Genomic DNA, 23,920 nt, shown 5'->3' with positions numbered 1-23,920 from the left:
GGTGCCAGTTCATGTGAGAAAATGATTTGTCTTGCTCTCTGAACCATTCTTTCACAACTTTAACCCTGATGAATATGGCCATGATGTGTCTTCCTACATGGTTGTTTAAGAAATGAAAAGCTACACACTCCAATTAGGGTTAAAAGAACCTTTGCCAAACATAAAACATGCTAGAAACATAATCACTATAATAATGATTCATTCATAGATTCTTAAGTATTTGCATACAAGTATTACGTACTTTTTTTGGCCAGGCTGTGTGAGCACCAGTCACATCCAAATCCTTTACTTGAGAACGCGAGTGGCAAGAAATGCTTAGATTTCCAACTATCTGCAATATGAACGTTGGTTTGGATTTTAGTGTACATATACTCAAAGATCAAATCTGTGCAGATGGGCGAAACAAAGCTTTTTGAAACTTTTAATCAACTGAACCAATTGCTTCACAAAATGATTCACTGATTCACCACACTCTGGTGACCCCTATTGGTCAAAATGGTTTAAATGCAATGAAATTCAGCCAAAATGTGCATAAAACACTTTTACAAACCAATTGCAAATGTATAGTCTTGCAATTAACAAATCATGTAATACCATTATGTAAAGTGTCTGTATAATAGGGGTTATTTAATTGTAGAACTTGTTTTATGGAGAGCTTGGAAAGGGATCCCATTTCCCCAGTTTTTGCGTCTCTACACTGGCTTCCGGTGAAATACAGGATTCATTTTAAAGTTCTTATTTTTGTTTACAAGGCATTATATTAGTGACTTTTACACCTTTACTCTCCAACCAGAGCACTCAGGTCTTTTGACCAACTTTTCTTTAAGGTTCCTCATTGGCGTAACTGAGCCTCGTTAATTGAAATCACATGACTTTGGCAGTTTGATGTGCTCTTTGAATCACTGGTTCAAAACAAATGATTTGTAAATGTTTCTAAGCTTCACTAAGGCGCCCTCCTCTAAATTTACCTTTGAAGTTATTTTCAGACTATGCAGCAAATAACCAAAGAACAAAGAAATTGATGCAAAACACTGAACTGTTAATATTTCAGGGAACAACAAAGAGAAAATCATCATCCATCACCTCACACTCATCTATTCCTCCTCATGACCTTCCCCAACCCCACAAAACAACCTGCCCTGCACTCTGGCTGTGATATTAATAATAATATTAGCAGGAGGCAGCTCAGCACAGAGCAGACGATGTCTATGCACCGCAATTTGGAGAAGCAGGAGCTGCCAGCGAGTGAATGCAGGTCTGGTGGAGTCCTGCAGGCCCCCGCATGGGGCACAATCTCTGTGTTTTACATCGCATACCTCCCGCTGGCTACTTTATTGCTCGTTTTCTGTCTTTAGGTTTTCATTAAATCACACTGGAGCAGCGTTTGTGGAGGAACAGGAAATGGGACGTGTACGGTTACATCCGTTCATATGCATTTATTCTGAGGATCATGTTAATGCATCATTTCCTATAAAACAGTGCAAGATTAAGACCGTAACATTAGTACAATCAGAAGTGTAAACAGTTTGTTCAGAAAACAGAAGACTTGTGATTTTGTACAGACAATGAAAATAAAACTGATCACTGATATTAGGTCCAGCCAATTTCAGTGACTATCCAATTTCGGAATAGTAGAAATTATCCCTAAAACGTTGCAATTGAATAAAAGGAATAGTTTACCCCCTAAAAATGAAAATTCGGTTATCATTTACTCACAATCTCTTTTTTTCTGTGGCTCAACAAAGGAAGAATGTTTACGCTGCTGTCTTCAATTAACCAGAAAGCTCAAAAATGAAACATAAAACCAGCATAAAAGCTATTTATGTGACTATATTTCAAAACTTACTATACCTAAAAACAAATCAAAATGTATATTGGTTTGCACTTACATTTTAAGTTTGGTTCTTGCAAATCACAGCAGGCCACATTTGGAAAATGTAGAAACACAAATATAGTACAATAGTCATATGGAAAAATTTTATGGTGTCCTTTTTTTCCAATAGAAAATTTCATTCTGAGATCCATGGAAGAAAGGAAGTCATATGAGTTCAAAACAACATGAGGATGAATAAATGAGAGAATTTTCATTTCTGGTGAACTATTCCTTTAAAATGTAGCATACTTCAGTTAAAAACCCTAGCGATAGCGAATATGCATAGGATTATTACTGCTACAATTCAACTTTGAGACTTTGGCAAAGGACACCCTGAGTGGTTTTGCATTTGGTATTCATTCCATTTTGTCCAAAAAACATATTGATGATCCAAACGGCAACAAATTTAAAACTGTAATGGCAAAATTCTTGGTTTGCACACACACAATCACAAAAAAAAAAGAAGAACATCATGATGATAAACCAGGATTTCAAAAAGAACTTCCCATCCAATAAAACATTTTAAGTACCAAGGAAGAAACCACTAACTTTGGCAAACAGCAAGCAGAAATGGTTCATTTCGTCGGTCTTAAGTCCTCTTGTCATTTTCAATTAAATGTTGCCTGTTTGATCCACTTCATGAAGTAGTGTACTTCCAGCGCCCGTGTTGTGATAACAGACTCTGGGTCATACTCGTTGTTGTAGCGCAGATCGAGGTGGTGAGCACCTCCATTGATCATAATGGCGATCAGAGATTTTGAAAGACTCTTGGTCACTCCACCGCTCATCCATGGATCAAGATTTCCATTACTGAAAAAGAAGACACTTAGTACATTACACCTTTAGGATTTATAGGATCACAAAATATATAACTTTAATTATAGATTAATTATAGAATAAAAACACTAGCTCTGTTTCAAAACCTAGTGAGCCTTTTAGGGTGGCATTTATAGGCCCATAACAAGAAGTCAGATAAAACAAATCAGATAAAACAAGAAGATTGTTTAGATCTTTCTAAGCTATCTTGTGAGGGCCATACCAGAAGGCATTGCTATGGAAGCTTATTTCGACCAGGGAATAAAAATAAAAAGTTAAAAATTGCCTTTTTTTCACAATTCTGAATTTATATCTTGCAATTCAGACTTTATAACTAAAAAAAAAAGGATATATAAAAGATATAAACTTGCATTTCTGACTTTTTTCCATAGCTGGCAATTAGGATTTTTCTCAGATATAAACTAGCAAATGTGAATTATAAAGTTGAAAATTCTGACTTTTTTCTTTGCAATTTCAAGTTTATATTCAGCACTTCTAACTTTTTTCTCCGAATTGTGATATAAAGTCACAATTGTTGGATACAGAGTCCGAATTTTGAGACATAAACTCACATATCTGAGAAAAAAGTCAGAATTGTGAGATACAAAGTTGCAATTACCTAGAAGAAACAAGCTTCTATACATTGCAAAAAGACCAGCAATTTATTTTTTTATTTAAGATGATGGATGGATGTCCAAAATTTTTAGTCTGCGTTGTGTATTTATATGCCGAGTATTGCACCATTAGCTCAACAACATGCTAACATCAAACACTATTGGAATCGAGTGCGTTCCAAATCAGATATTTGTGAGATTCGTGACATTTAGGATGCTGTCCTAGAAGGTACTGCCTATATAGACAACTAGATACCAAAGCTTTTGGAACAGGACTAATATCTAAGCCCCATGTTATGAAAAATAAAGGCAATGCTCAATATTATACAAACACAAACCTACCTGAAGATGATGTTGCTGTGAGCACTGATGTTTCTCCCACCATATACAATTTCTGCCCAGTCTTCTCGTGGCCGCACTCCAAAAAGGTTGTAGCAATCATCGGAGAAGGCCTGGAAGTTCCATGGCTGTGGCTCAAACATGTCAGCGATTCCATCTGTACACATTGGCATCACCATCTCTGTACAGCTCTGCACAACGACAACCAGTGTTGGGGAAAGTTACTTTTAAAAGTAATGCATTACAACATTGTTACTCCCTGAAAAAGTAACTAACTGTGTTACCTAGTTACTTTTTAAGTAAAGTAATGTGTTACATTACTTTTGCGCAGGCCCGAATTGGCTATTCGGGAGCATGGGGAGAATTCCCGGTGGGCCGGTCTGTTTATTTAGTGTTGTCATGGCACTGGGTTGAAATATGGATGCTCTAGAAACTGCCGACGCGGCCAAATGTACTAAGCTGAGTAGCCCTTTTCTTTTAAACCAGTCAGTGACGGATTTAGGCATGGGCGACAGAATAGTGCGCAAGTATGTGAATTGGGATGCACTTGTCAGAATTTGTTTATGCAGCTCATGTGTTAAATTCCAAAGTCCAATGATAGCTTTAGGAGAAGAACAGACCAAGTGTGACCAAACAGACCAAAGATTTCCAAGCTAATTTTTTAGATGTGTTAAAAAAAAACTGTGTTAAAATTCTTCGACACTCTGAGACGAGAATAGAATTGTTTACATTTGTAAATGTGACCATATGGAGTCAAAATAACATCTCAATCCCAAACATCTTAATATTTTACCTGGTAGTACCAACCCATGAAGCCCAGATTCCCAGTAGCAGTTTGTGAGGTGTTGAGACAGACTGCATCTCCTGTGTAATTGTAGTACACTCTTACAGCTTTAGAGATGCCATTCAAAAGCTGCTTGTCTGATACGCCAGTATCAAACTTAAGATTCGCGCAGACCGCCTGAGAATCAGAGAAACACATGTAAATTGTCTATAAATCACAGAACAAACAGCTGGCTTTATGTTCAAAGAGATGACAACCGTTCTGCTTTATGGCATAACAAAGGCGCAAATTATAATTTCGATCTGCAAACAAGCAAAGCTTTATCCGTACAAAGATGTTTCATGTGTTCCAGAAAATCTTGCTGGCTGTGAAAATCCTCTATGCAGCTTTTTTCTGTGGAATCATCTGATTTGCATGTGAAATTGAGTGGAATGGAATTCAGCACAAGAATGGAATTTATCACAGTCAAGCTGGAACAAAGTAGTAAGAACGTTTTCAAAGACAAAAAAAAAAAACCTTGACAAACATATCAAGCTATGAGGTGATGCAAATAGTAATGCAAATATTTGTTGAAATTGTTAGGGTTGCCACAAGGGGCGCTATAGAGAGCATTAAAGTTTGATTTTATAAATGCATGTTATAGATCTTATTGTGAACAATTCATCCATTTATATGTTTAAACTTTTTTTTTTTAATTTACCTTGAAAACATCAAAATGTCATACCACCGTCAAACTTCTGTCCCAACAAAATTGGCTGCAAGTTCACATTAATTTTTAAGTGTAATGCCTGCATCTCAAAATATAATCAGCAAATGATAGAACCAAGTCCCCATCTTTTTTCTTTTCGATAATCCGTTACACTCGGATGTTCGTCACAATACAGAACAAAAGATCTATCGCTACTTCCGTTTCATCGTGACTTTAATGTAAATAGTCTCCTATGGCCGTTGTCTCTTTCAGTTCAACAACTGTAATGGTGAGCTAACAATTTTTATGTTTGCTAAATGGTATAGCTAAGCTAGCTTCCTGAATAACAAATTTGGTTTACTGGCATTAGAGCTGCACGATTCTGGACAAATTGAGAATCGCAATTTTTTGTTTTAAATGGAAATCACGATTCTGAACAGACAAGAGACAACTACGCAAAATAACATCTCGGCCTAATTTACTAGAGGTTTTGACAAAATATTAATCGCTGCAGTCTATTTAAATGTTTAATTAATTTGAATGAAACGGTTTAAATGAATGATTCAATGACTCACTTAGAAATACTTATTTCATTACTGGATGAATCAGCATTATTGAATGAATCTCTTGATGAATGATTCAATGGCAAACATTTTTAACTCACTTGTCACCACCTAGTGGCATATTAATGTAATTGATAAAATTGTTATTTGAAGCGCAAATTTTGATCGTTTGTGTAGACATCAGTGTTTATACCCAAGCTATAAACTTTTATCCCAGTACTTCTGTGATCATTTGAATATTTCTAACACAGAAATAACGATACTGTGTGGTTGAAAAGACGTTTGTGAAGCTGTTTCGTAGCTATACATGACAACTGCTCTCTCTGGCTCAATGTCAGCGTGAACACAGATTTGATTGTCCCGCTGGGATTTTGTCAAAGGTTTAATAGACACAGGGTAATTGGCATAGACACCCTAAGGTAACTCCATACACAGCTTGAGTTCAGTTGTTTATCGTCACAAATGGTAACCGTGTTTGTAGGCTGTTAGGTTGTTACAAACATGTATGAGTTTCAACACAAAAGAAGATATTTTAAAGAATGTTGGTAACCAGAGAGTTGACGGCACCTATTGTCTAGTAGGGGGGAAAAAATACTATGGAAGTCAATGAATGCCATCAAGTGTTTGGCTACCAACATTCCTTAAAATATCTTCTTTGGAGTTCAGCAGAAGAAAGAAACTCATACAGGTTTGGAACAACATGAGGGTGAATAAGTGATGACAAAATTCTCATTTCTGGGAGAACTATCCCTTTAACACACATCACATTTAACATGCTGATACCTGTCACGTCTGACTTAGAGTGGGTTTGAGAAGCTTGTTGCTAACCTTTTCTTCCGAGGTGGTGGTCTGTTTGTGAGATAAGCTACACGCATGTCCAAGCAAAGATTTATACTATGACAAAAACAGCAGAGGCTGTCCAAAGCACCTTCTCTCTGCTTTTCAGATGGGATTAGGCTTACACATTCATCTCCAGCAACAGATTTCCCGCTCCTAAGCCTTCAATACCCCCTTCTCTCAGTCACTCACATAATCACATTAGCTTTGTCATTAAAAAGCCTCCTCTTTGCACCCGCTGCCTAAACTGCTTTAACCACCCATAGGGGTTGCATACATTATCAGATTTGAGGGGAGAAAAAGAAAACTACTCAAAAGTAAACCAAGTCTACGCACTTTGCATATTCATATATGCAAGAAATAAGCTAGTTACTAACAAAAAAGCACTGAAAATAATGTACCTAAAAGTCCTACAGTGCATAAAATAATTAAAAAATTAAACTATTTCATCAAAAATTAAAGCTTTTTTGATTTTGATTTTTGATTGCCTACTGAGCTGCCTTGTAGTCGACTGTCTACCACGTCTGCCAGCCAGACACTATCTAACACAATGTCTATACCAGACGTGACGAGTATAGACAGCTTTGTTGATTACAATGGGAGCCGTCTGGCTTAGTCTTTGTGACTCATGTTCACCGTATTTATGAATCGAGTACAATTCATAGGTAAAAAACTATTATTTCAGCATGAAATCCACACCACACACAAAAGCACACGAGATGTTAGCATGTTGCTAAGCCAAAGACGCAATATTCGAATAAGCACAAAAATACACAACACACACAAATATTAGGTTTTAACTGGTTAGAACGGTGAACTATTTGTAACAATACTTTTTTTAGTACTGAACGAAATTTAAGTATATTTTGAGATATTTTTCTTGTCTCAGTCCACCATGATTCTGCTTCTTCTGGTCAAGCGTATGTGGGGTAAAGCAGCACTGTTTATCATATTAGATACATTTGAGTGTTGAAAGTTGTTATAGTGCTACTCTGTGTTTGCTCGGCAGCTGCTATGAGACATTTGTTGCTCACTGCAGTAAGCTAGGTTGATATTAGGCGTGGTAAAACATGGTACTTGCTGTAAATCAAGAAAACGAGATTTAAACAATACACTGTAAAAATATTCCGTAGTTTTTACAAAATAATTTTGGCAGCTGTGGTTGCCAGAATAATTTTGTAAAAAATACAGAAAACTGTAAACACATTTACAGAACAAACTGTAAATTTTACAGTATAAAACTGTAAACAAGAAAGTTTGAATGTAAACCAGTAAATTCAACAATGCACACTACAACTAAAATCTGTATTGTACCTTTAACATATACTGACAACCACCAAAACACTTACATAAGGCTAACATTCATTAAACAACAGAAGATGTAACATTAAACCCTAATGTACATAACTGATAACAAAAACTATAAAGAAACAATTTTTTAAACAAAATACTTTCACACAGGGAATTGTGGGAATATCAGTTTACAGTTTTTTACTGTAAATGATATATTGATTTGTTCTTTTTTATGTCTGAAAATTGTAAAATGAAAATTACAGAAAATGTCTGGTAAGAGCTTTTACAGTTTTTCCCTGTATATAGTACGGGAACTTACTGTTAAACTGTTTACATTTTTTTTTCCCGTAGCGCTTTTACAATATTTTACCTTTAAAATCGCATTCATTTTTTATTCAAGTTTTGTCTGCTCACAAAGGCTTAATTTATTTAACTAAAAATACAGTAAAAACAGTAATATTGTCAAAAATTATTACAATTTAAAATAACTGTTTTCAATTTGAATATATTTTAAAAAGTAATTTATTCCTGTGATGCAAAGCTGAATTTTCAGCATTATTACTCCAGTCTTCAGTGTCACATGATCCTTCAGAAATTATTCTAATATGATGATTAGTTCCTCAAGAAATATTTGTTATTATTTTCAATGTTGAAAACAGTTGTGTACTTTTTTTTCAGGATTCTTTGATGAATAGAGAGTTCAAAAGAACAGCATTTATCTGAAATACAAAGCTTCTGTAGCATTATACACTACCGTTCAAAAGTTTGGGGTCAGTAAGAATTTTTATTTTTTTTGAAAAGAAATTAAAGAAATTAATACTTTTATTCAGAAAGGATGCATTAAATCAATCAAAAGTGACAGTAAAGACATTTATAATGTTACAAAAGATTAGATTTCAGATAAACACTGTTCTTTTGAACTTTCTATTCATCAAATAATCCTGAAAAAAAAAAATTGTACACAAATATTTTGTGTATATAACAATATAACAATAAATGTTTCTTGAGCAGCAAATTGACATATTAGAATGATTTCTGAAGGATCATGTGACACTGAAGACTGGAGTAACGATGCTGAAAATTCAGCTTTGCCAACACAAGAATAAATTACATTTTAAAATATTTTCAAATAGAAAACAGTCATTTTAAATTGTAATAATATTTCACAATATTACTGTTTTTACTGTATTTTTAATTAAGTAAATGCACCCTTGGTTAGCAGACGAAACTTCTTTTAAAAACATAAAAAATCTTACCGATCCCAAACTTTTGAGCGGTAGTGTATAAAACATTATTAGTTTTCTGTCGATGAATGTATCTTAACAGTTGCTCACCTGTCTAATAAAACACATTAAAGCATATAAAGTGTTTTCATGGTTTCTACAAAATAAAATCAGAAATCGAGGGTAACGTGGGTATTGATAGGTGTAATTGCTGTCAATGATAGGCAACGCACAGACATGGTCCGTGTCCTGGTTAAAATTGCTTATTTTTTGGATTTAAACATTCTTGGAAACATTTTGGAAAATATAATTACACAAGTCAACAAAATATATAACATTGTTCTTGTGGTTTTTGGGTATTTTAATCCAAAAATCTTGCATACTGGGCCTTTGATTGAGTTCTGATAACACCTATGTCATTTACCTATGTCACCTGACCTCCACCTATGTCATTTAGACCACATGAAAACTGGATGTTGTTAAGCAGTGGGCAAATACATATTTAGGCATTGCTTTAGCAAACAAGCATTCAGTCTGGCTTCATCTTATATGTAATGCCAACATTAACTATCCTCTTTCGTTCTGAAATACATCAAATAGAAGTAAAATGTGTTGCGGATGGCAATTCAGATCGATTTAAATGCTTTCTAGGTAGGAAGCTTTAGACTAGCTTTAGGAGCAGAACGTATATTAGTTTCTTGTCATGCACACTAGGGCTCCTCATATTCAATTTTGCTTGCTTTGTAAGATAGATTTATTGAATGAAAATGCAGATGCCTCAGGAGTCTTGAAAATAAACATGTTTTCTGTCCACGCCACCCTCTAACCAAAACCAAACAAAAGCCTGAACAAAAGCTCAATTCTGAGGGTGAAAGAAATCAGAAGCTCTATGAATATGGATGAAGCTATTTGCATAATGATGTAAATGGGTACAACAACTGACTTATTATCAGAGGTGAGTCAGCATTAATGAGGAATTCATAGAGTGAGAGTGATTCATACCGAGTAGCTGTGAAATCCAGCTGCTGAAGTATAACTTTATTGTTAATGACTTTTGTTGTGTTTTAATTTTTGTAAAGTGTGTCATACATCATTTTAGACCATGTAAAAAAAGATCATTTTTACCACTTTATGTTCTGTATGGGAAACCTTGAAAGTGAATTTATCGTACCTTAACAGGCCAGGCTGGGAGTGGCTGAAGGAAGTTGGCTTCGTATGGATAATCCACCATGGCTAAGTTCACCCAGGTTTCCTGCAGCCAAGCCTTGAAGCCATACACTTCATCTGAAGACTTTAAAGGACTACACAGTCCAAACTCCTGAGAGAGCCACTGCAGACCCTCACCTACAAAAGAAAAACTAATCAAATGAGTCCAGGAAAACCCATAAGCTTCAATAAGAGAGTCTGTACAAAACCACGAAGGGTCACAAATGAACATGGAATTACAAAACCAGGAAATCAAAATCAGGAAAACAAAATTCAAGTACTTGGAATGTAAAGTCACCAAAAAAATCTAAATTGAGATATATATATATATATATATATATATATATATATATATATATATATATATATATATATATATATATATATATATATATATATATATATATATTTTTTTTTTTTTTTTTTTTAAATGGAATCTTGCAGTATTTACTATAAATGATTTATCAGTGCACATCATGTTTTTTTTGTTTTGTTTTAATTCATGAGCCTTGTAATCTTTAATCACAATAACTTCCCCTCCCTCTTGTAACGACATCTCTTCTCTTCTCTAATGACAAGGCGGACAACCTGTCACTCACATGCGATCTACCAATAGCAAACCACAAGCCTCAAATCAATTCCCCATAGACAAAATCAAGCCCCACCCTACATTTTTTCTTGTTCAACATGCCGTTTCATTCGGATAAGGTCACAACAGGGAGGAAAAGACTATCACAACTAATATTTCATGATGATTTTAAATACACATAATAACATTACATGTACTTTTTCATCATTACATATTGATTACCTATCAGGCAACGGCAACAAATTGGTTAATCGTTTACTGATTGTGTCCTACACTGGAAAAAAAATGCTGTCAATTGCTAGTAAATTTCCCAAAAAATTACAAAGAAATGGCAAGTAACACAATGAATTAAATGTGAAATTTTGAAGTAGAAAGATTTAGGATACGTTTACACTACAACAAAAAAAACAGAAAGGTTTTCCTTTGCGTTTTTCTCGTACAGACAACAACATTGTCAAAACAATCCCTGTTCACACGGATCTGCAAAAACAACTAAAACTACTGTATTATGCTGCCAGGCCAGTAGATGGCGATGTTACTTTGTAAAGAAACACTATGCACCTATAGACTGAACACTTAATTCACATACGCTTGACGTCACCATTTTCACAAATTCACCTTTTTGTAGTTTACACAGAAACGATGACGGCATCATTTTCCTAACTGTCCACTTTGAAACCTGTTTTCAAAAGTTTGCCATTTCAGGCCCCCAAAATGCTGTTGTCATGTAAATAAACGGTCGAAACGCATAAAAAGTTTTCCATTTTTAGCTGAAAATGGTGTCGTGTAAACACCCCCTGAAATAGTATTTTCACAATTCGTACTTTATAACTCACAGTTGCAAGTTTATATCTCACATTTGCAAGAAAAAAATATTTAATTATCGGATATAAACTCACAATTGCAAGAAAAAAAACAGAATTGTGAGACTGTGAGTTATAAACACTCTTTAATACACTAATAATACTCATTTATGCACTCTTTAAACTCTCAAATCTAACTTTTCTCATAATTTTCCTCAGAATTGTGAGGTATAAACTTGCAATAGTGGCGAAAAAAAGTATACTTATATTATTTTTGTATACTTAGTTAAAAGACTTAGGTCAAAAGTAATCATATTAGGTTTCCTAAAAAGTGTAATCTAAAAGATTATATTATTGATTATCAATTGTGTGTTTTGTAACCAGAGTACCAGATCTGCCAAACATTGTCAACAATATTATATTCACAAGCATAACATGATCATGAAAATTATGCACTATGGCAATCACATTCACCAACCTGTGTCTGAGACCCTGTCAATAGCGGCCCATGACCTCCTGATGTTGCTGCTGCAGTTGGTACCACTGATGTTGAAGTCATGGGTGACCACTTTGTAAAACTCTCCACATGGCACAATGAACTGCCAGATGGGAGCGGACGCAGCAAGAGCGCTGGAAACATCAGAAGGTCACAATTCATTTCACAGAACAGAAGAAAAATCAACCAATAATCATGAACCTCACGGCTGAATTATTTCACTTTCCTTAATTAAACACATGGTTACACACTATACTTAAGCCTTCTTAAATGCAAGATATTATTAAGTTTCAAGGCTTGATACTCCATTAAGTATGCATATACTGTACTTATGCATTTTTAATAGACTGATATTTAGCCGTGAACGTTGTGTTCAAAAAAATTTGCAGCGTCCTCTTCATTTCTTCATAGATTAATATATACAGGGTTAGAATTAATGCCGGCAGAAAATTCACAACATGAAAATTCAGCTTTGCCATCACAGGAATAAATTACATTTTAAAATATATTAGAATAGAAAACAATTGTTTTAAATTGTAATAATATTTCACAATATTAAGTGTTTAATTTTATTTTTGAATAAAAAAAAATGCCTTGGTGAAAAGAAGAGACTTCTTTCAACCCTAAAATAGTAGTATATATCTCATTTTATATATGATATTTGTTTCATTATTATTTATTATTAATATTCTGGTATATCTATATATATATATATATATATATATATATATATATATATATATATATATATATATATATATATTTCTCTACATAAAAATCAATTTAATTTCAATATTTTATAATATCATATACGAACATGAAGGCTGCAAACACTCACCCTACAACAGCACTGGGATACTTCATCCTCAGCCAGGCCGCCAGCATCCCGCCGTAGGAGCCGCCGATGGCGATGACTGAACTCTTCTGAGCTCCAGGCACATTTTTTTTCAGAGCTTTGATCAGCACTGCAAAGTCAGCTAAAGCCTGTTCTGAGGTCAGGTAGTTCAAATATTTTGCATTCTGGAGGAAAGGAAAAACAAGTCCAGAAGGTCAAGGACGGTGTTTGCTTAATGACCCTTATTGCTCGACATGAGCAGCGGTCTTGACTCACGCTGTAAGACTCCTTGCCGAACGGCATAGACTCTCCATAGTAGCGATGTTCAGCAAAAACCAGCATGGCTCCCAGCTCTTCTGCTACATCCCACATGAAACCCTTGGGAAGAAGCAGAGGTTTAGATGTGGAGCTTCTATTTTTACTAAAATTTTACAAAATGTTTTTTCTCTGGATGGCAATATTTCAAATGTTCAGCTTCACAGACTTGTCGATGTTGGTATTTTTAGTAAAGCTGTAATTCTGAAGTACATTATGCTGATACTGATGATCTATTGACACTGTGTTTGTTTATTATTATCATCAACTGTTGAAGTTGAAGTTCATAGTATCTGCGTCACTTAACAGGATATAGTGCAACAGTGCACCACCACTTTTTCAGCATCCTTGGTTCCTGGAAGTACTTTTTTTCCGTAGGGATTTTGCAAAAGACAAAAAGAGAAAGATACAAGACTGTGTACTCAATGAATATTTAAAGGTGCCCTAGAACTTTTTTAAAAAAGATGTAATATAAGTCTAAGGTGTCCCATGAATGTTTCTGTGAAGTTTCAGCTCAAAATACCCCATAGATTTTTTTTAAATTAATTTTTTAACTGCCTATTTTGGGGCATCATTATAAATGAGCCGATTCAGGGCTGCTGGCCCTTTAATTGCTCGTGCTCTCCGCCCCCAAGCTCTCGCTTGCCTTCAACAACATAAAAAAAAGTTCAAACAGCTAATATAACCCTCAAAATGGATCTTTATAAAGGTATTTGTAAAGGTATTTATTTTGATGTTTACATTTGGTTATGAATGAGTTTGATAGTGCTCCGTGGCTAACGGCTAATGCTACACTGTTGGAGAGATTTATAAAGAATGAAGTTGTGTTTATGAATTATACAGACTGCGTTTAAAAATGAAAATAGCGATGACTCTTGTCTCCGTGAATACAGTAAGAAACAATGGTAACTTTAACCACATTTAACAGTACATGCTAACAAACATTTAGAAAGATAATTTACAAATATCACTAAAAATATCATGATATCATGGATCATGTCAGTTATTATTCCTCCATCTGCCATTTTTCGCTGTTGTTCTTGCTTGCTTACCTAGTCTGATGATTCACCTGTGCAGATCCAGATGTTAATACTGGTTGCCCTTTTCTAATGCGTTTTATAATGTTGGGAACATGGGCTGGCATATATTCATATATATATTGGGGCGTACACCCCGATTGTTACGTAACAGTCGGTGTTATGTTGAGATTCGCCTGTTCTTCAGAGGTCTTTTAAACAAATTAGATTTATATAAGAAGGATGAAACAATGGTGTTTGAAACTCAGTGTATGTCTTTTCCATGTACTGAACTCTTGTTATTCAACTATGCCAAGATAAATTCAATTTTTCATTCGAGGGCACCTTTAAGTAGTTCAAGAGTGTAGGAAAACTGAATCGATGTCATTCGCAGTGCTTCATGGGGGTGTTTAGGGAATAAAGTGTTCTATTTGCATATTAATTTGGTGGAGATTTTTTGCAGAATAATGGGTAATGTGTGGTTTTTCCACCAGGAATTGTGTTGTTAAACACAATTATTTTGAAAAATATGGGGAAATAATGTGAGCTGATGGCTTCAACAAAAGCATACACCATTGCAAAATCCTCAAAAGAGAAAATTAGATTTTTACTTCTGGAACCTGGCGGTTGCACTCTATGCATGGATAATAACCGTTTCTCTGCTTGGAAAAATAGCTCCCTGTTTTGTCAGTTCCGCAATCCCTATGTCACAGAGAAGGATTCATACCATCTCTTCACATCTTCAGAAAATGCATACTTACAGTGTTGTTGCAGAACCATGTGATGTCTCCTTCATTGCCCGTGTAAAACAGGATTGGGCCTCCATCCTTGTGCCAGTGCTGGTCGTTGAGAAGGTACCTCTGCTTGAACGTGCCATTCTCCAAAAAGCCAAAATGGTCAATCTGTAATAAAATAACTCTGATTAAGACACACAAAAATAACTGCTCTTAGTTAAAAAAAGAGAAATTTTAATTACATTTAATGTAATTTGTCATGTAAAAGATGTCAAAAAGCAACTTGACAAAATGCGTTTTTTAATAAAACTATATATAAAACCTATACAGTAGAAAGGTGACTTTTTTTCAAAATCGATGCTACCTGACTAGAGAAAACAGAGAAAAAAGGCTGTTGTCTTTCCTTTTAACAAACTTCAACACTCATAATGCACTGGACATTTTGCCGTCCAATGCCACTCCCAGACTGCTATGGAGACGCTTACCAGAGTCAAATACTGCATTGCTTTAGTAGGAAATACTTCTTAGCAAACTTTTAGTCATAATGGTGTCTACTTGAATTGTTCCTAAGTGCAAGAATTCAAAGAGTAAACCTTTAGCAAGATTGAGTTACTTTTGGTTTCTGGTGCAAAGAATCGTGAATACGGAGAGTCTGTTTGTTTATTAAGTTTTTACGCCATGTTACCATGTGAATACGGAGAGAACGCCTAGATGGAAAAATCTGAAAAACCTCTGTATTTGTAGTCAACATTTCAAATTGGATGACCACGAACACAGTGTTTAGGTGAAACAGAGGAGAAAAACTAAAAGAAACTGCTATTTTGCGTCATCCTGTATACTTTTGCTGACAAATAAACATGAATTTCTCAGCTGAGCTAACACGGAGAATGAGTAAACATTGTTCATTTACATACAGTATACTACCGACATTGCAACAATAAAAATCAGGTTGAAAATAGGCGAAGTTACACTTTAAAATAGGCCACTTTTTCTTTATGTAAAATATAATTTCATGTTTAGGGGTATTAAATCAGGGTATTCCATTTTTGGCCCCATATTATATTAAGTGTGAAATAATGTATATTATTTGATACAATGTGATATATAGTGATACATGTTTTATGTAACTACATCTATAACACTGTTGACCCTTTCCTTACCTCTTAAACCACCACAAGTGTTTTGCAAAACAACATGATCACAGTAAGAACACTATACCTAACAATTTTCCTTTTTTGACATAAGTGCATAGTAGTTAAAAACCAAATCCTTAATAATGTTCGCTGCTGTTTTATGCATAACCAGTTTTAAAGGCTGTCTGTGCTTAACATACAGTAATGATACAACGCTGTCTTTATTCCTGGGTGTTCTCCTCAATCTTCTGGCTTTCAGCCATCTCATATTTATGAGCGTGAAACCTCAGAGCAGGATGGAGGGATAATTAGCCTCAATTTGTATTAAAATCTAGTGCCAGCGTCAGGGATGCCACATTAGTTCCGGTTTCAGCCGAATTGTGATATCCATTCATCCGGTTCAGAGCTCGTCCACTGTCTTCTACATTTCCATAAATTCTCCAAGTTTGAGGGAAGGAGTAAAAAGAATGTTAAAATTTCTTCCCAGAGCTGCAATTCTTAACAGTTCTCACTCTTCTTGAATCCCACCCAACACTTAATAAAGAATGTTCTCTCTAGTGTTTTGTTTTTTTGTAAATACCCTCTTTCTCCTCCCGTTGGCAACAAAAGAGGCAGAAATTTTATGAGCCAGTGACAGCAAAAGGACTCTGAGCGCTCACAGTTACATTCATTCAACAGCAGTCAGAGTCTGGCCGCAGGTCAAGCGAGTGTCAGCTATATTCACATGCTTTAGTGAGTTATTTTCTGTGTAAGCCGTTACGTCTGAAGCCTCGAGTTCGAGAAAATTGCCTTTTTACATCATTTATAAGTCTATTCATTTCATTTTCACTCAGAAACATTTCAACGATATTTTATCATGACAGTACATGCACGGTCTTATTAAATAAATGTAATAATATAAATAACATTAATAATACAAAATGATAAGGTAATTCATACTTTTTTATTATATTTTACTTTACATTTTTAAACATGTATTTTCTTTTTAAATGTAATAGTAACAGATTTTTCATGTTTTTAAAAGAAACTCTTCTGCTCACCAATGCTGCATTTATTTGAATAAAAATACAGTAAAAACAGTAATATTCTGAAATATTATTATAATTTAAAATAGCTGCTTTCTACTTGAATATCATTTAAAATGTAATTTATTCTTGTGATTCAAAGCTGAATTTTTAGCATCATTACTCCAGTCTTCAGTGTCACATGATACTTCAGAAATCATTCCAATATGCTTCATTTTTTTTTTCTTTTCATATTTTATTTTAGATGGAAATCTTTTGTAACATTATAAATGCCTTTACTGTCACATTTGATCAATTGAATGCTTCTTTGCTGGATAAATGTATTAATTTCTTTTCTTTAAAAAAAAAAAAAATCTTAATGACCCTAAACTTTTGAAAGGTATAGCTTCTTTTGTTATAAAATATCCTTATTCTGTTGTGAAATTACATGTGCAATGATATCATCTTTATCATAAGCTTTAAAATGACAGGCAGATTTGAGAACTGAACACAATCTCATGACTTGAACACAAAGCATGTGATTTTGGCTGCAAAGGTTAGATGAGTCGCATCATGGACACTGTGTTCACAGTGATTCAGAAACGCAGCGCCCCCTTCTGGCTGTTAGAAACTTAAAAAGTAAATGCACAACACGGGAATGGGAATTGAGAGTAAATCAATCTACTACCTGTTGCATGTCAAAATGTGGAAGAGTCAAATTGCTTGTTTTGTAACTTAATTTATCATGTGCAAAATCTTTTTACAGAGTCTTTTAAGAAGAACCTGATCTGCAGAAAAGCTGTGGCTATTTTCCAGCTGCTAAAACAGCCTTTAAACAGAAAGTTCACACAAAATGAAAATTCTTGCACAATTTTTCAATCTCAACACAAGTTTTGAACATTCACGTTGCTCTTTTCCATTACATTGAAAGTGGATGGTGGCCAAGGGCTGTCAGGCTCAAAAAAGCTCTATAAACGTAGTCTATATGAATCATGCACAACATCCAAAGTCTTCTGATAGCTTTGTAATGTAAATTTAAGTTGCATGACAACTGCGGCATCATTTAGTCTACTTAGGGAGGAGCAGTTTCACAATCCTTCCTCATATCTTTTGTGTTTCACAAAAAAAAAAAAAAATGAAAGTCATATATTACAAAAGACATGACAGGGAGTAAATTAAACTAATCCTGTAATCCTTTAAGTTTTATGTAGCCCATCTGCTTCGCGGTTGGATGTGTTGTACATTCAGAGATGCTCTTCTGAGCCTCAGTTAACCAGTGGTTATTTGAGTATGTTGTCTTTCGATCAGCTAGAACCAGTCTGGTCATTCTCCTCTGACCTCTGGCATCAACAAGGCATTTTCTCCCACAGAACTGCCACTCACTGGATATTTTCTTATTTCAGACTTATTTCTCTGTAAACCTTAGAGATGGTTGTGCATGAAAATCCCAGTAGATCAGCAGTTTCTGAAATACTCAGACCAGCCCGTCTGGCACCAACAACCATTCCACGTTCAAAGTCACTTAAATCACCATTCTTCCCCATTCTGATGCTCAGTTTGAACTTCAGTAGATCATTCTTTATTTATCATCAAGTTTAGGCTTACAATCAGGGTTCGGTTCTATATCAGTGTTATTCAACTATCATTTCCCTCTGATTTTAGGGATAACTTAAGGTTATGGTTATGGTTATGTTTAGGACTACATTTTCAGACAGGAATGTTGTTCCAGGTTCAACAAAATATGCTGACCCAGGAACGCATCTAACTCATCAAAATGAGGACGTGCGTAAACTATACAGGAAAACCCAACTGGTACAACATTATAATATTAAAGTCACCAAGAACCGGAAGTTACGATTGACTTTAATATTGTGACGTATTATCAGAGTGAAACAGAATATTGAATGAGAAAAATAGAGGGCGTGGCTTGTTTGTTCACAAAGACCCGCCCCCTTTAGGCCATGTGTCCACCAGAGCGTTTTTAGCCAGCTGAAATCGCTAGGCGCTCTGCTTAAAACGCCCGTCTGTGAGCGCTTGAGAGCGCTTCTGCAGCGTAGCGTTTTTTTCCGTTGAGACGCTTTGTTGTTATGATACTGAATATCAGTTGGCCAGTGTTGTATTTGTCCTGCCCCTCCTTCACTCTGATTGGATGGCTGGCTAAAAAGTGACACTGATGAGCGCAGCGTTTTACTCAAAGTTGAACATTCTTCAACTCGAGGCGACCGGTAAAAAACGCCCAGCTCTCAGCGCTTGAGCGTGAAAAGACGCTCAGCGCTTCGTTACGCTCTCTGCATTTAAAAAACGCGGCATTCCCATTGAAAACAATTGAAAAAGTACGCTAGCAGCTGGAAAAAAACGCTCTGGTGGACACACGGCCTTAGTTACTGTTGCTATGTCCGACAAGCAATGCAACTCTCATGCCAAACATCATGTTCTCACGCAGTGAAAAATACATCGTGGAGTAGGGTAAAGACGACGACACTGCCGACACAAATTTCAAATATTGTAATTTTTAAAGAAATTTAAACAATAAATAGCGTTTTGTGGCTCTTTAATGTGTCGTGACAGATCGCTGTAGTGCCTCAGTTCAAGCGGCTTGTGAACCAATCATCTCTGCCTATTAGTTAATCTATAGCATTAAAAAAATGATTAATGATTAATGAACATCAGAAGGAATGTCGTTTCAACTGCAGAAAGACGTCAGTACACACCATTTTAAGTTCAAGTCCACCCTGACTGCTTTGTCGGCCATAACGGCTGATTCTGCATTATGATTGGTTAGATCACATGTCAATCAAACTCCCAGCAAAGGTTCAATTGATTGTATCTAGAAAAGTAAACATTCCATTCAGTTTGCTGTCAAACATTTAAGTGGTGGCTGTCACAAAAATGTATTTATTCAAATATATACACTGAATATTAAAGAACAGGTTATGTAAAAATGCAATGCATACAGAATATTGTGCAAATATATATTTAGCAAAATATATGCACTTCAGTGATCTGTCGTCCCACAAGATCGCCAAAAAAGATCACGGCATGGCAAAACATTGTCTACGAATCATCAATAAGAAAATATTGAGATATTGTACCCCCTATTTTGTACACATTAATGCTTTTTGTACTGTCTAATGAATTTGAACACAGCTTTGCACTGGGTTGCTTATCAAACAGTACTCTCCATTTCATCATCCACAGCCAGCAACAGATGCTGAAAGGATATCCCACGACAACTGGCCAACCGCTCAACAAAGAGAATTAAAACACGACAGACTGCAGCTCAACTTGAGCAGGAATGTGAAATGATCCACAGATGGACCCATGTTTCATTTCCTCTACAGTTTGTATTTATATTCTTTCTAGATCCTCATTTTAAAAACCTCATCTGCGCTGCTACAACTGAAGGTTACCGTTTAAGGCATATTAAGTGCTGACAAGGACAAAACCAAGACAATGAGGAGCAAGAAAGCCAGGAAATGAGCCTAATCTTCCTGACGGCTCAGAGGATGAGTTGAACAGACACCGAGAAACAATTGCCTTCACTCTGGTGTGTCCCGGTCAAGAAGTAATTAGACTCAGAGTACAGCATAACAGGATTGTTTTTGTCTAAAACTAGACGCAGGGATTTTCCTGTGTCAGCTTTTCACACGGACAGCATGTAAAAGATTAACTGCTAAGCCACTCTTCAAGTTGAAAATGAGATTAAATGTCTCTTGAGGCGTAAATTATTAAATAACAGGCAGCATCATACCACTCTTTCAATATTATATACTAAAGAAACATGTTTTTTAGTCAATGCATGTTAGAACACCATCAGGATCTGACACACAAATACAAAATGAAGGGACTTTCAACACTTCACTTTCAGTTAAATCAAATGAAAAACGGGCAGATTGCCAATATATGCCTCTGCACAAGGGACCAATCCCAGAAGGGTAAAGGATCTGCTATTATTCTGTGGGGGCCACAAGGAAAAGGAAATTTCCTGCACACACAATACAGAACGGCACAGATTATGCACACATCAAATAAAGGAAATCCTTAAAGGAAGCCCAGTTGTAAGTTAATGAGCAGCCACACAACCAGATAAAACTGCTGTGGGCTGCAAAATAAGGCCTGGTGATGTGATCTATCACAAGCGTTTCTGATTGACAAGAGTGGATTGCAATGACAATGGTTTACAACTCTGATAAATGAGCTGCTGACAAGTGTGAAAACTGTCACATGAGATTCTGATTACAAGATCAAAGTTAGAGAAAGACAGTAATCGATGTAACCACTATTTTTACAGATATTTATTCTTTTGTACTTCTTTGGTTATTGAGTGCATTGATAAATTGTACTATTTGGTGAGTTTTATTTACTTATTTAATGTATTACAGTAACATAAATCACATAAAATGGTATACACAATAATAATAATAAAGATAATAATAATATTAAGAACAAAACATATGATTGTTATCGTTATTATTGAAAGCACAGCCATTGTGCATCTCTGAGCAACACTCATAAGTGTTTCATTACTAAATGAATCTGTGTTTTTGAATGAATCGGGTGAGTCGCTGATTCAATGGCTCATTTATAAAGATGCTCACTTGCTTCATTCCTGAATTAATCAGTCTTTTGAATGAATCGGTTGAATGAATGATTCAATGGGTTAGGGTTATTTATGTAGTTATAATTGCAGTGTAAATACATTCATGCATTTACGATTTTTATAGATATTTACTCTTTTGTACTTTACCAGTTATTGAGCGCACTGAAAAACTTCACTATATTTGGTTGGGTCTCATTTACGTATTTAATGTATTACTGTACCTGCATAAAGTCAATTATTTTCATAAAGTGAAACATTTTATGTACAACAGTAGACACGCAACATAGATGAAAATAAATCTGCAACCATTTAGATCGCAAACAACTTTGCATGAATAAAATGGTATAAACAATAATGATAATCATACAAATAAAACAAATGATTGTTATTGTTATGATTATTTATTATTTTTGTTGTTGTTTATACCATTTTATTAATGGAAAAGAAAACAGAACGTTGTTTGGAAAATAATATGCAAAGATGCATATTATGTTTTTTTCAGGGATGCACCAAAATGAAAATTTTTGTCCGATAACAACAACCGATAATTCATTATATTTGAAAGTCGATAATTGGCTGATAAATCTAAATCCATACTTTTATATAATTTTAAAGAGCCTAATTACAAAAACAAAGGTTTCACCATTAAAAGCCATATCCCAAGCACAAAATTATAATGTTCTCAATATAATATTATGTAGCCTATATTACAGACGTGTGCTGTACATTGTACTTAACTGTATTTTCCTTTTTGAAGTGATTTCAATCATATTTCAAGCAATTCAAAACCATCATGGCGAACAGTGCATATCTGAAGTGTCTCAGCTGAAGGAAACAATCCATTATTTATTGGCTTTAATAAATCGGCCAAATTTTCTTATTGGGCAGATAACGAAAACATTAAACATATATCAGCCGATACCGATATGTTGGCCAATATATCGTGCATTCATAGTTTTATTACAGTAGTCTGAAAATTATTTTAGTTTTTTTTTTTTTTATTATTATTATTATTATTTTAATATTATTTTAATTAGTTTTTACTGGGGAAAATCACATTTATCTTACAATTAACATGTAATTAACCTGTATCTGCCACACACACACACACACACACACACACACAAAATAATAATAACAGTGATCTCTAAACAAAGTAAACAAAGTTATTTCTTGGCATGCATTTAAGTCCTATTAAATTTAGATTTCTTATGCCCAGGAATCAGTTAGGTAAGACAAGCAATGAAATCAATAACTTACCTGTTGATCAAAATAGAAAGTTTTGTATGAGAGGGGTCTGTGATGAGAGTATGTTTGGACGGTGTGTCTGCCTAAGAGCTGCGGTTTGAGAGCCAGTGCATTACAGCTGATGATGAGGAGGAAGAGCAGAGCAGTGCTGGTCAGTCTCATGGCTGAATGAGTGAGTCCAGTCACACTAGGTCATCTGAAAATATGAAGCGATAGATCATTTGCATACGCGGAACGAGGAAGGATGTCAAATGACTCGTTGTTGTTATTCCGTGACGCAAACTTTTCAACTACAGTAAAATAAATTAATAATAAAAATGTAAAATAAAAACACAGAGATACAATGCAACGCCTTAAAATACAGAAAACACCGTGGTTTTAATGTCTCAAACTTCAGACAATTTTAGAAAATGATCGTGCAGTACGCTTGCAAAATCTGTTCGCCATGTGTGTATAGTGATTAAGAGTGTCTTTCTGTGTCTGTGCTCACTCAAAGCGGATTATGTCTTGTTTCTGTCGATAAACGGCATGTTTTGTTAACTTCATTTAACGATTCAATGTGCTTCCGTGTTGTAAACACGTGGTCGCCGCGATGCCTCATGGTTATTGTAGTTTCTTATTGTTTTTCTTATTATTTTAAAGTTACTACTGTAAAATCATATGGTATCCCTTTAATACGCACACACACAGTATATATTATATATATATATATATATATATATATATATATATATATATATATATATATATATATATATATATATATATTATAATAAATATTATATATATATATATATTATAATAAATATTATATATATATATATATTATAATAAATATTATATATATATATATATTATAATAAATATTATATATATATATATATATATATATATATATATATATATAATAT

At 34.7% G+C, this 23,920-nt stretch overlaps 1 protein-coding gene across 2 annotated transcripts; it reads right to left on the bottom strand.

Moving 5' to 3' along the window:
* Nucleotides 1-202: 202 nt before the first annotated feature.
* prcp (prolylcarboxypeptidase (angiotensinase C)) lies at nt 203-23,587 on the bottom strand. Of its 2 annotated transcripts, XM_067365387.1 has the most exons (10): nt 23,500-23,587; nt 23,022-23,205; nt 15,052-15,192; nt 13,236-13,337; nt 12,963-13,144; nt 12,107-12,258; nt 10,202-10,374; nt 4,436-4,603; nt 3,646-3,833; nt 203-2,683 (listed from the first exon to the last, which is right to left on the bottom strand). In XM_067365387.1, exons 2-10 carry the CDS (start codon nt 23,169-23,171, stop codon nt 2,482-2,484), a joined length of 1,458 nt encoding a protein of 485 aa, XP_067221488.1. In that variant the 5' UTR covers nt 23,172-23,205; nt 23,500-23,587; the 3' UTR covers nt 203-2,481. The 2 variants fall into 2 exon arrangements, with proteins under 2 accessions (XP_067221488.1, XP_067221489.1); XM_067365388.1 differs by lacking the exon at nt 23,500-23,587 and having other exon boundaries at nt 23,022-23,480.
* Between the last annotated feature and the right edge of the window lie 333 nt (nt 23,588-23,920).

Source organism: Chanodichthys erythropterus, chromosome 17 (assembly GCF_024489055.1).
Source record: "Chanodichthys erythropterus isolate Z2021 chromosome 17, ASM2448905v1, whole genome shotgun sequence".
In the NCBI taxonomy this organism is placed as follows: Eukaryota; Metazoa; Chordata; class Actinopteri; order Cypriniformes; family Xenocyprididae; genus Chanodichthys; species Chanodichthys erythropterus.
The sequence above is the reverse complement of the archived record's forward strand: the minus strand, read 5'-3'. Positions and strand labels throughout refer to the sequence as shown.

Excerpts from the sequence above, each read along its gene's own strand:
- prcp (XM_067365387.1), bottom strand. The coding sequence starts at position 23,171 with ATGAGACTGACCAGCACTGCTCTGCTCTTCCTCCTCATCATCAGCTGT. Across the intron at positions 10,375-12,106 it reads TGACAGGGTCTCAGACACAG|GTGAGGGTCTGCAGTGGCTC; the intron begins GTTGGTGAATGT and ends TTTCTTTTGTAG. Across the intron at positions 2,684-3,645 it reads CACAGCAACATCATCTTCAG|TAATGGAAATCTTGATCCAT; the intron begins GTAGGTTTGTGT and ends CTTCTTTTTCAG.